The following is a 12,438-nucleotide window of genomic DNA, read 5'->3' as shown; positions in this document are numbered from 1 at the left end:
GTCTACATAGGTCAGCTCACCATTAACTTCAAACCAGAAGCTGTCTTCTGGAACTTTTAGTCAAAACATCTTCTAAAAGATTCAACCATAGTTTTTAAGTGGATTCAAAACTGATGCTACAAGGACATTCAAAATATATGCTTTAACCTTAAATGAATGAATATACAACACAAAATGATTGATCAACATGTGGATCAACTTTAATTCTATAATGAATCCAGAAATGACAAACCGTGAATGGTAGACAACTGCAAAAAGAATGCATTCTGAATCAAAACTGCAATCGTAATTAGTGTGTGTGGTCTGCACACCTAGTAAAAGTGGCATTGAATCATAGGGGGGCATTCCTGGCTCCATGGGTGCCAATATTTGACATTCCGTTGTTTGTATATATGAAGTAAAATGTTCTTTGGGTTGCTTTCAGTCTCCTAGTCTTTTAAAATAATTTATTTGACCTGTATGTCAACCACTGACATGTGGACAATACATGTAGTTAATACTAATAAACTAGCTGTCGAATAGAAGTTGTAGATGCAAAATATTGCTTGACAAAAGAGGTTGCTAAAACATAATATAATGCCCGTGCTGTGCTCCTTTCAGCAACTGATCCATTCAATCGACTCAGACAGTTGAATGTTTGCAACTCCTGCCAAGAAAAAATAAATGACACATTACAGGTATCAGTACCATGTAGGTCAGAATGACACATTTACTAGATGAAAAATAGTACGGGAGGTTTAACGAAAACTGTCCAACTTGTGCTTAGGAACCCCTTATATGTTTTATCACAACTGGATGAGCTTTTCACAAGAACCTGCATTCCTAAAATGGAAGTAAATGCATTAGCTACTATATATTTCCATAAAAGCATTCACTGAAGCCACTATCCTGTACCCAAATACGCATATTAATGAGATACTATTTTGGTGTAGTTTGAGCACAACTGGAGGATCTGAAATAATACATCAAAAGTATTAAACAAAATGACATTCAGTGACCTAAACCTTTAAGAAAGACTTGCTGTTTTAGTACATTAGATTCTATTAGAGAAATTCAGTTTGTATAAAAGATGATACTTTTATTTATTTTGATTATTTGTATTAACGGTAACAAAAGTTTTCAGTTTTACAGCTGTGTGCGTCTGAGGCACGGCATTTTTCAAGCAATTGACCCCAGGGAATAAGTTACCAACATTAAGTCAAAAAGTTTATTTTACTAATACTTGCTTTTATAGCTTTTTCTGTTTGTTGTACTTAAGTTGTAAATTAAATCACGAGGCCTAGACAAACACAACGCCTCTGTACATGTGTCTTACTCAAAACAGAAATAGAAGTGAATGCTTTTGGAAAGCTGATGTTGATATTAATGAAGTGCTATGTTTCACCAGTAGCACATTCTCGATCCTAAATCACGTATTTCAAGACGTAAGGGACAGAAAAGCTCAAGGCACATAACAACATGTTTACACTTACCACCCCAAGTTAAAAAACTTTCTTCTCAATTCAGTTAGGCTGCCTGTTTATACTTGCAGTCTTTACAGTTGAAAAGGATTTAATCATCTGTGCCATGTATGCACAGACATCTGGTAAAAGCATATTCTGATTGTTAATGCTTCATACACAGACAATCTGAATACAAGCAAACTTCAGAAGATAATTAACATCTTAGAATAATTGTCCCTAGTTTTTTAATATTCACTAATTTATGACTTCAGTTCAATCAGTCGACAGTAAATTGTACATGTACTATATACTGTTAAGTGTCTTTTACTAATACACTGTTTTCAATATTTTATATAGCACAAACAGATAGCTAATGTGGGAGAACTGTAAAATACGGTGCAAGTATGCAAGTCTTGAAGATGAATACATTTACAACCTAGTCTGTGCCTTTTAGAGTGGTTCAAACTTTGCAAATACATCTGTCTGACATTTATTGCCACTGTTGTCTGTTTGAATCTTTTTAACTGCAGCCGAGTGCAGTCCTGTCTAGGCAACAGTTGTTCAAGGTGTCACATGTTGTAGCTGAAAAAGCAGAGAAAGGACACTAGTAGTAATATGAAGGTTACAGAGTTGCATTTCATTAATGGAAAACGCAGGGCCATAGGTAGTTATGTAACTAAAGCCCTAGGCTGAACAGTATTGAATGTTGCTTTATTAACGGGTGGGGATTTGAAAAACAAGTTTAGCATGGGCACATACTCTAATAAATATGTTTTCAAGATTTTGCAGAGAAAAAAAGGCTGCTAAAGCTACATATTTATACACCACCTCAAAACTGCCATGTTTAAGTGGTTTAAAGGGTACACCATAGTCCTGATCACAAACCCTGGGTTCCACAGCCCTTGGTTTACTAACGTACAGGCAACAGATCTAAAAAAAACACAAACTCCAGCACCAATGCTATAGAAGTGACATTTATTAGATGTTTTGCTATATTTACAGTCTTACATGTTATTTTAACAATAAAAAAAACAAGATGCAGTACTACTTGGCAGAAAGCACAAAATAATGAATCAGTCCATTCTTACAATGCAGCAGAATGGTTCTGCTTACACACAATATTACATCAAATTATTAAAAGCAAATTGTACATGAATCTCGGGGATCATCTCAAAAGTTCTCAAGTCGGCCTTAATAGTATATCACTTTTAAACCACATTATGATTTACAGAACTGTTTTGCAAAAGGGAGGAAATATTTCTATTGCCCTAATAAATGTTTTTAAAGTGCCTGGCATTGATTTCTGCCTCATATTGAATGAATAAAAAGACTCATATGGTCAGCTGATGCACATACATCAGGATTATTGTAAAGCAAGAAATGTTGTCTATGTAGTTTTCTCCAAGAGGAGCAGCATTTTTGTTCCGATTGCAAATCATTCTTTGTCAAATCACCGGGTGTTGTAGATGGCATAATCTGCAGAATTTCATTATATCCAATCCACAGGGTCTTTATGGTCAAACCCTCACACGAGAGGTCAACGTTAAGGTCACTGCTAGCCTGAAGGGTGTATATAATTGTACAAAAATAAACTCTGTATTTCAAATGCTTTCTAAGACATGGTTAAAATGAATGTAGCCACATCATTATTGTAGACAGAATTTGAATTGAATTTGAATGTCTAAAAAGCCACCTAGCCATAACTTGAGGTCTAGGTCGTGTCTCCAAGATATTGTTGTTTGAGTCTGCCATTTTTTTCCCTTAAAATGAGTCAAAAGGCAAGCTGTGACCACCTAAATTTTCAACTGGACAAAACCTTTGACCGATGGGTCCAATTGCACCCTGGAAAGTCATTATTTTGATCATAGAGACCTAATAGGTGACTATGCCATGCAGGTTATTAAAAAACAGATGGTAAAACATAAAATAATCTCAGAGTACATTTAAAGTTTGAATGATGCCTTTAATATGTATTTTTAACAAAAAACACTACAGAAATTGGCAGGGTAGTAGCCAGAGCATTAAAAAGATAATGAAAACTGAAAGCCTGTAGTACTGCCTTGGTTCTTTTAGTTATTTATTGATTTATTTTCTTTTTTCTTGCAAACTCAGCTAATTACAGAGAATGAATCCTCCAACTGTATTGTGTGTTTCTACCCTTTCCATTAACTACATATATTTAAGTTATACATGTGTGAAATAAGATTAAAAGCACTATATCTATTTTTTTTTACAATTTTCTAGGTATTGCAAATTTCATTTAAAAACATTACCAAATAAACACTGCATTAAAATGTTTCAAGATATTGAAAACCACTATCTGAACTACTGAGAGCCCCCATTTCTGTAAATCATGACCAGCATCTTAACACTAAATGTTGTTTCCAAATCAAGGAACAGAGAAAAGATAAAGCAAGACTGCCCTCTACTGGCTAAAAGTGCACAGTGCATGCCATAACTACAAACAGACATATAAGGCGTTATTCGTACATCACAGACTTAATTGCAATAGCACTTAAACATTAGCCACTAATGATTGGTTACAGAATTTTCAGCATCCACTAGTAAAATTGTACATCTAGAAACATATAGAAAGAAATGTCTCATTCTTAAACAGTATTGAAGTATTTAAAGCAGTGATTTCTTTTTGTCTTTTAGGTCTTCAGTGGTCGAGGTCCTGATTCCTTTCCTGCAGGGGGCAGTTGATTTGTGAAGGAGTTTTTCCTTCCAGAACTCATAAGTGCAGGAAGACATTTTTTTTTAGAACACATCTGTGGGAGAAGGACACTGAAACTATAACTTAATGTAATTCTATTGTCAGAAAACGGATGAGGCTCCTACAGTAAAGAATGCAGGATACCTTCAAGTATAGAACCTGTGCAAGTCCTTTAATGATCATTTGACCCAGACTGGCAGTCCAGTTGGGAGTATGGGTTAGATGGTTTAAATTATTAAATGATGATTTTTTTAAAAAGTAAAATATTTCCTAGAGAAAAACAACTGAGACGGAGTTCACTTTTCAAGCGGTGTGCTACATAGCTATTGCCAAGTTCTTTTCATTTTATCTGGTCCCTGTGCACAGTGGCATTGTCTTCTATGCAGAACATAATGTAGAAAATAAATCTTCTGCATTACGTTATAAATTCATGAAATGAAGTCAAACCATGCTGTCAGAATTGTTATTTTATCCACACTCGTGTCTCATAACAGTGCAATGAGACTAACGTATATGAATCTAGGAAATAGAAACAGGTCTAATACCAGTTTTAAGAATAAAATTGATAGTATGTGAAAATGCAGAGGCCAGACATGACAAGCAAACACTGAATAAGTGCTGTATCTACTAAGCACCACCTCAATTACTGCAGGCTTTTTCTCCAGTGCGAAGTTGACAGACTGTATGGAAATGTTAAGAATAAAACAGACCTGTGAAAGTACATTAAGCCTATGCACCAGTACAAAGAGTAAACGCCTCAGCAGAGCCTTGCAATCAGTCACATTGGTTTATGTAGCTTCTGTGAGAAAGCTTGCATTCACATGAAAATGCCTGAAGGAATCCACCATGCACTGTTGAACCACAAGCAATCATTTAGCTTTACAGCTACAAATGTGTTCACAATCAACCGCCCTCACTCAGTCTTACGATCACCTTTGACTCTGAATCAAACAGGTTGCACCCATAAACAACCCATGCTCAAAGTTTGGGTAGGTGCACCTTTCCTTTTTGAACCTGCCTGAAAGCATGCAATTAGAGTCTTTAAAAGAATAGTATTTTTATTGTATTTGTTTATTATCGTAATATATACCTTTAGTAAATGAAGAGGACTCGGGTTCTGGGGAGAGTGGAAAAAGAGTCCGACATTTTCCGAACCTTGGCGTAGTTGATGAAGCCCCTGAGGAACAGAAGGAACCCTGCAAAAACAAAACACGAGCATGTCATGATTTATTCAACTGCTCTACTATTACAGTAAACTACTCCAGAAGAATTCACATGTGCTACCCTGACCTGCACTACAACTTTATCCCAAACAGATGCAATAGTCTTTCCTGCATTGTTCACATCTGCACCGTCACCTAACTTACTTCAACTGCCTGCTGTGCTTTTTGTTTTGTTTTGGAACTCTCTTTTTGAACACCTTCATTTACTCTTTGGAGTAAAAGGCTTTGAAAATCAGCTCCTTTGTGTTTTATTTTTCGACTTTTTGTTCATCAGTTTCCAGTCATGCTGCACTTGCATCACTCCAGAATACCTCCAACGGTGTCAGAGTCTTGTATATTTATACATACAGAAATAAAACAGCCCACTTACCCAGTACAAGGAACACCCACCACAGCCAGTACTGACCATCAAAGTATCCAGGAAAATAGGTGGAAAACTATGAAGTTAAAACAGATTAAATGTCAAATTCAAGGTTCAACGTTCAGCACCTTTCACATATACACACACACATTACTTTCATCTCTAATGCTATAGTCTGCGGTGTTGCTTACCCGGACAATAAGGATCCACTTGATGAGTGAGAGACCAAACCCAGAGATAGCCCCGTATCGACCTGCAGCCGAGGTGGTCAGGCAGAAGGACAAGAAGAACCCAATCCAATTGAAGAGGAATGCCACTGGAAATTAAAAAAATAAACATAACATGAAGAAATTCAGCAGTCTGGTACCTGCTCCCTTGGCAACAAAAGGCAAAGAGTACACCTTCCTGGATAGTCAGGAAGGCTGAGGGAAGAGGACATGATTGATCCCAAATGCTTTGGTAACGCTTTAGTTTAAAGATCCACTAGGAGTGCTTATATACAATCTCTAAATATTTTATTAATTATGCTTCTAGCAGTTATACATTATGATTTGAAATAACAACATTGAATGGAAATACTTTTTCACAGCACGAAATGTCAGTTTAAATGCAATTAAATACATATCCACTAGGTGGCATCATTTTTACATTAAATTGCAGTCTTTCCAACATGAACCGAAACCTATCCAACATAAGCATGACTTACTGAAGAAAGTCAGCATGAATATGCCATCATTTCCTATCCTTAACTGGTCAGCATCGTCAAAGTCCTCCCGGGCCACAAAATCATCCTCCTAGAGAAAAGGCAAAACTGTAATTATCTTTAAAAACTGTGAACTCTCAGGAGTACTATATCATAACCCAGCAAGGAAGACTGGATTGAGATTCTTGCTAGAATGGAAGCATTCATAATTCATCATCACATTTAAGGCTACTGAAAACAAGGTTTAATGAAGAACAATATAGCCTGCAATGCTGCCCTTGTCCAACAGTGAATTCAACTTTGCTAAAAGTCCCCCAGGATCGGGGGAAGATTGGGATAGAGGTCTGTAAGAGTCAAGCCTTATACAACGTTTCTGTTATAGTTTCTAAAGGCATTTAAAATTAAAATACCTCTATTCCTTAAGCAAGCATAAGCTACTTATTTATCACATATTTCCTGTCTAAACAACTGTTGAAGGAAGGAACTGCATGGCTGTTTGTAGGTTTTTTTTTGTCTGCAGGGGGAACAAATAGGACTTTCGCTTAGAAAGCAACACTATTTCTCCCCCAAATATTTCAATCGGTATCAGTTTCACACCCACACTTTGTCTATTACTGTACCTCCAGAGTCACATCATCCAATGTGTCCAGTCGTTCCCTGTGCTGTACGTATGCAGTACATGGCAAAGACACAAACCGATACAAGGGGGGATGGAAAAAATCAAATAACACGTAAAACAGACTTCAGTCCTTTTGCCATTTAACATACAACTATAATGAACTCCAATTTTTAATTCCTCAACGGTTAAAATAACTAGTGTTGAGAAAGAATGTAATTCAATGTTTTCTCTTAAAGAAAGACTGTTCACAACAGAGTAGCGCTGTATCATTTAAAAGGTGTACTAAATGATGAAGGAGTTCTGCAGTCCTAGCTGTATTTATCATGTTAGGCAAGAAAATTCCTGGAATGTGGCTTTTCAAATAACAAACAGTCATTTTCTTTAAAGCACAAACCGAGCAACACCAACATCACTGGCTTCACGTGTCATTTAAGATTGAATCCAGAAATAGTTTATCTTTTTTTTTTTTACCTAACTTCATGCAAGCAAATCTCCATGTGCCAAGAATGACAAACTGAAGAAAGGTCAATGGTCATACAGAGACAGGAATGCATTTTTTCAGTTGCTTACAGAAGGGTACATGGCGTTGTAGAGGAAGTACTTAAAACCATGTATTTTGAATAATAATGTCTACACAAACTGTAGGTCATCTGTGGCTGTTTTAGCCAGATGGCCCTTTCAGATCTGGAACTTAGTACAATACATTGTCAGACCTGTTCTATTTTGGCTGAAATATTCTATGTGGTCTTCACCATCTCTCTTATATCTTATCCCACATGTTAAAATAAGCTGAAACAATTTCCCTTCAATTAAAAGGCATGACGATTGCGTTTTATATGTTCCCTGTTTTTCTCCCAAGGTAGGATTTTGTCCCCTCCTTTTCTCATCTACTACCATAAATCTACAAAAAAGATATTAACAGCCTTAAGACAACACTACATTCACAATGCACAAATGCATAAACACCTGAAATAAGAAACTCTGTTTCTAAAATGTAAAAATTAAAATAAAAACTCACCCTTCCAGAAACAAGAGGAATAGTTGCTTCTGCCTTAGTTCTTTCAGCTTCATCATAAGACGGGAGCGTTGTGGCAACATTATACGAAGGGGGGTTTGGAAAACCAGATTCATCTTTATAATCAAAGTAAGCTGAAAAAGGGGGAAAAAATTATAAATTGGAATATACTTGAAAACACAATGGTATGAAGATGACACATAGGCTTGATTGGTGAATACCACCAGCCATTTCATCTCTGTTTTACTTATTTCAAACATTTTTTCAAAAGCACACTAGTTGCTCAGATTCCACATACTGCATTCGTGGTGTAAAACCTGAACATTACGGATGTAAGCAGACACAAAGAACATGCTGATGTTTAGTAGATAGCTTTGTCTTTTGTGCACTTCTACTTTAGGTCACCATGAAGAGCATTTAGCCTGTGTCACAGAAAGAGCAACAAGCAAACAAGGTTTAATTCAAAACTGAAAACACAAAGAAAAGAATTGCAGCACCAAATGGCACCAAGACACTTAAATGACAGTATGTAGTATTATTATGCTTCCTTGGTGCTTTATTATTGTTCCCTTACCTGCGTTGTCTGCTGCAAGGCTGCTGTAGGATGGAGGAGCGTCTGGGACAGCCTGTGAGCTTTCTCCTAGTTCCTCCTCATTTTGCAACTAGGAACCAAAGAAACAAAAAACAAACAAAATACATGAAATCTTACCAGCTTTGCAGTGTTTTTTTGTTTTTTGTTTTTTAACTTTTTTTGTCAAAGTGCACATTTTGGGTTTTCCCCAAGTTGCAAGTATCTTTTCGAGTTTCTAAATGGAATCAGCAAGTACTGCAAGGGACAATTCAAACACACACACGTTATCACACCTTACCCTTTCAAAGATTCTATAAATGACAACTGCTGGGTTAGCGTATCATGTTCTATGAACTGCACTGTGACCCATAGGATTCACTTTGCTCTGACCCCTCAGGCCCATGCTGAGCCTGTAGCAATAGCTGGAACCCTTGACAGTGTCAAATCTGTCCAGCAGGCTTTTAAATAAAGCCACAGACAGAATTTGATATTCCAACAAATTTGCTGCCACAAAAAACACCCACATACAGTAACCAACTATTGGGGGGGGGGGGGGGATCACAATGCACCCTACTGTAAATCTGACAAAAAGATACATACAATTTCATAAGGCTTACCTTTTAAGTTATATCTTTTTTATGTTTGAGTCTGCAAAAAGCAGTTTATGAAATTACAGAGTATACTGTAATTAACGTAACTGACAGTAGTATAAGGCTAATGTGGAAAAACTACAACAACTGGAGGAAGGGAACCAAAATCTCACACAAACAATGAGTGTCAAACAGACAAAAGTGGACAAGGAAGACTGGTGAAATATGTTACAATAATGACTAAATGAAGCATCAACTCCTGTACAACTTGTGCATTTATTCTGATCGCACCGAAATGTTCATGTTTTTCTCTGCTGACAACTGGGGTTTGCTTTCATTACTAAAGGTCCAAACTGGAACAGGACCTGGATGTGTGGAATTGCATCATTCCCCGGTTACTGAACAAGCATGCCATTCATTACAAACATCTGGAGCGGTAATTAAGTATTCAAACACACCCATTAGTTTTAGTTTACACCTATCCCAATGCAAAACTCATGCAAGACAGAGAGATGTATTATTTACTTTAACGTAGCTTGCAATACTCCTGACACACTCAGCGTGAGCATCTAACCCTTCCAAAGCCCTCTTCAAACCACCTCCATGGTTACAGCTGCAGCTGAAGTAGCACTACGCACAAATCACCAGTTCCAAAAGACGGACAGACTTGTTTACTGAAAAATAAAAAGAACAACTACATGCGCATAATCTGCTGTCATATTTTTTGGCAAACGCATTATCTAAGACAGCTGAATACTGCCCAACACTGAACAGACAATAAACCAATTATGTTCTTAAGTAGATTACAGTACAGTCTGCTGCAACCACAGAGTCCATAATACATAAATAAGTGCGTAAATGGGGCGACACAAGAGTCAAGTGTGTAAATGATGTGGGAAAAGGGGTTTAGTCAAAACACTCCTTACCTACAGTACACGGCTCCTATAGCCGTTCACAAACGACTAAATAATATACTGTACTCTTCAACTGGTGAAGGACAGCTTTAGTACAAAAAAAATTAATTAATTAAGAACGGTATTTTGGCATTGCTAGGCGGGTGCTGTGACAGGGTTGCCATAGTAATGATGGAATATTGTTGACAGACCGAAAAAGCTGCTGGTCCTAAAGTCAATGGCAATCCAAAAGAGCAGGGAATGTTCTACTGCCCATTTTATCAAGCTCTATGGTAGTTGCAAAACACAAGCATTAAATCAGATTACAGCTGGACACAACGGGTTCAAGAGATTTCACAAAGGTTAGTCAGTGGCTTTCAAACCATTACAGAAAGAAGAAGTGTGTGCGCTTGTGAGCTGTGCTGCTGGTCACATGTATTGGTATGTGGTTTAAGGCAAGGGAAATTAGAGTTTTGTTCCAGCTATGCCCATTTCAAAATGCATTTGTAACGTGCACTGCTTTCCTGAGCACATAACATTCACCGCCTCACAGTGCTAAAATAATCATTGGTACACAAACACCATCAGATTGGTCATATTTTAAACATTAACATTGCTGTTTTAGTGCTGCCTGGAACAAAAACCTGTAGGCCAATTTTACATTATGTCTCATGTGGTACCACACCTTTTTTTATTTTTGTTTTAGTAAGCTAACTGTATATGTCTAGCGGTATTTCTGAAATATTGACTGAGTACCTAAACATGTAGAAACATGTACTGTAAAACCTACCCTTTAAATCTTAACGCATCTGTTCATTAATAATAATAATAATAATAATAATAATAATAATAATAATAATAATATGTTGATGTAAAATGTATTCCCTATCCTACTGTATCAAGCGACTGTTGTGCTGACGCGTCGGCAGAACTAAACTGTTGCCTGGGTACAGCAGTTCCGTTTGCAACAGTCATGGAAAAAATAACTCTCCTGTTACTTCGATGAAATAAAATATCGCACAACCTCATTCTCGGCCTCGCTCTTTAGTTGTTTCCCTGAAGCTCAATACATTTTCTCACATACATCTAAAAAAAATGTACGCTTTTGAAAAACGAAATGCCATCCCTATTGTTACACCATCAACCTCCCATTTTATTGAATTTTGGGGACCACACTGTGCTTCGTATTACTTATGCCTAAATTTCCCTCAAACTATATCAAGTAGATAGCTAACCGTGCTCCTTTTATGTTGTTCTGAAGTCATATTCTTTATATTCCGATTTCTGTTTTCATCACAATTCAGAATGCCATTTAACAACCAACAGGCCTCAAACACTGTACGTTCCCTTTAATCCAGCTTCTATCAAATATTAATTATTATTATTATTATTATTATTATTATTAATAAATATTTTTTTAAAAAAAGGGGCAAAATACAAACTCCTGTGTACTTAGGCATTTAAGACCGCACCACTTAAGCTGTACGTTAGTAATAACAACTCGGGTTTTATTTATAAGAATTGTCAGCTAAAACAATCTTCATTTTTTTTTTTTTTTTTTTTTTTTTTTTAAACACAAAAAGCCAAACACGTTCAATCTATTTAATAAAATGTAGCTATGGATACTGAAAAAAAAAAAGTTATTTAGACGCTTTTGGCTTCAGCTGATGTTTGAAAATAAGAAGGCCCGTCAACAATATCTTATCCCCGGTGTTTCCATTCCACCCAGCCTGTTCTCCCTCGAACCAGTCGCCGGCTCCCTCTGCTTAGTTAAGCACGCAAGTTCAACACACTTCCGCTTACCTGCTGATATCCGCTGTTTTGTTCAGCCATTGTGCTTCCCAGGAAAGACCCTTTACTTCTCGTTATGGAATGAAAAAAACGATATATATTTTCTCTTTTAAACGTAGTATAGAGTGAAATAAGCGTGTCTTATAAGCGACGACTGTGCTCCCGACGTTTGGTTTCTACAGCCCTTCCTGTAATGGCACTGTCAGCCTGTATACAAAACAATGTCGAATACCGCCACCCCAAACCATAAGCAACTGCAAGCAAAAATGTTCCATTTCTTATAGCAAAGATTTTTTTTACCCAGTGACTGTAATTTATATTTTCACTCAATTGTCATTTTCACTCAAGAGAATTACCCTATACATACATACACACACACACACACACACACACACACACACACATATATATATATATATATATATATATATATATATATATATATATATATATATATATATAGATATAGATATAGACATATAGTAATTCCACAGCCTCAATTATATAATCCAAG

At 36.6% G+C, this 12,438-nt stretch overlaps 1 protein-coding gene across 2 annotated transcripts; it reads right to left on the bottom strand.

Moving 5' to 3' along the window:
- Nucleotides 1–283: 283 nt before the first annotated feature.
- On the bottom strand, nucleotides 284–12,187 carry LOC117431647 (NEDD4 family-interacting protein 1). Of its 2 annotated transcripts, none has more exons than XM_058996307.1 (8): nucleotides 11,937–12,187; nucleotides 8,654–8,741; nucleotides 8,083–8,213; nucleotides 6,449–6,536; nucleotides 5,934–6,058; nucleotides 5,752–5,818; nucleotides 5,249–5,354; nucleotides 284–646 (listed from the first exon to the last, which is right to left on the bottom strand). In XM_058996307.1, exons 1-7 carry the CDS (start codon nucleotides 11,964–11,966, stop codon nucleotides 5,251–5,253), a joined length of 633 nt encoding a protein of 210 aa, XP_058852290.1. In that variant the 5' UTR covers nucleotides 11,967–12,187; the 3' UTR covers nucleotides 284–646; nucleotides 5,249–5,250. The 2 variants fall into 2 exon arrangements, with proteins under 2 accessions (XP_058852290.1, XP_058852289.1); XM_058996306.1 differs by lacking the exon at nucleotides 284–646 and adding an exon at nucleotides 2,401–4,213 and having other exon boundaries at nucleotides 11,937–12,185.
- Nucleotides 12,188–12,438: the final 251 nt, after the last annotated feature.

The sequence above is a fragment of the Acipenser ruthenus genome, chromosome 22 (genome assembly GCF_902713425.1).
Source record: "Acipenser ruthenus chromosome 22, fAciRut3.2 maternal haplotype, whole genome shotgun sequence".
Lineage (NCBI taxonomy): Eukaryota > Metazoa > Chordata > Actinopteri > Acipenseriformes > Acipenseridae > Acipenser > Acipenser ruthenus.
The sequence above is the reverse complement of the archived record's forward strand: the minus strand, read 5'-3'. Positions and strand labels throughout refer to the sequence as shown.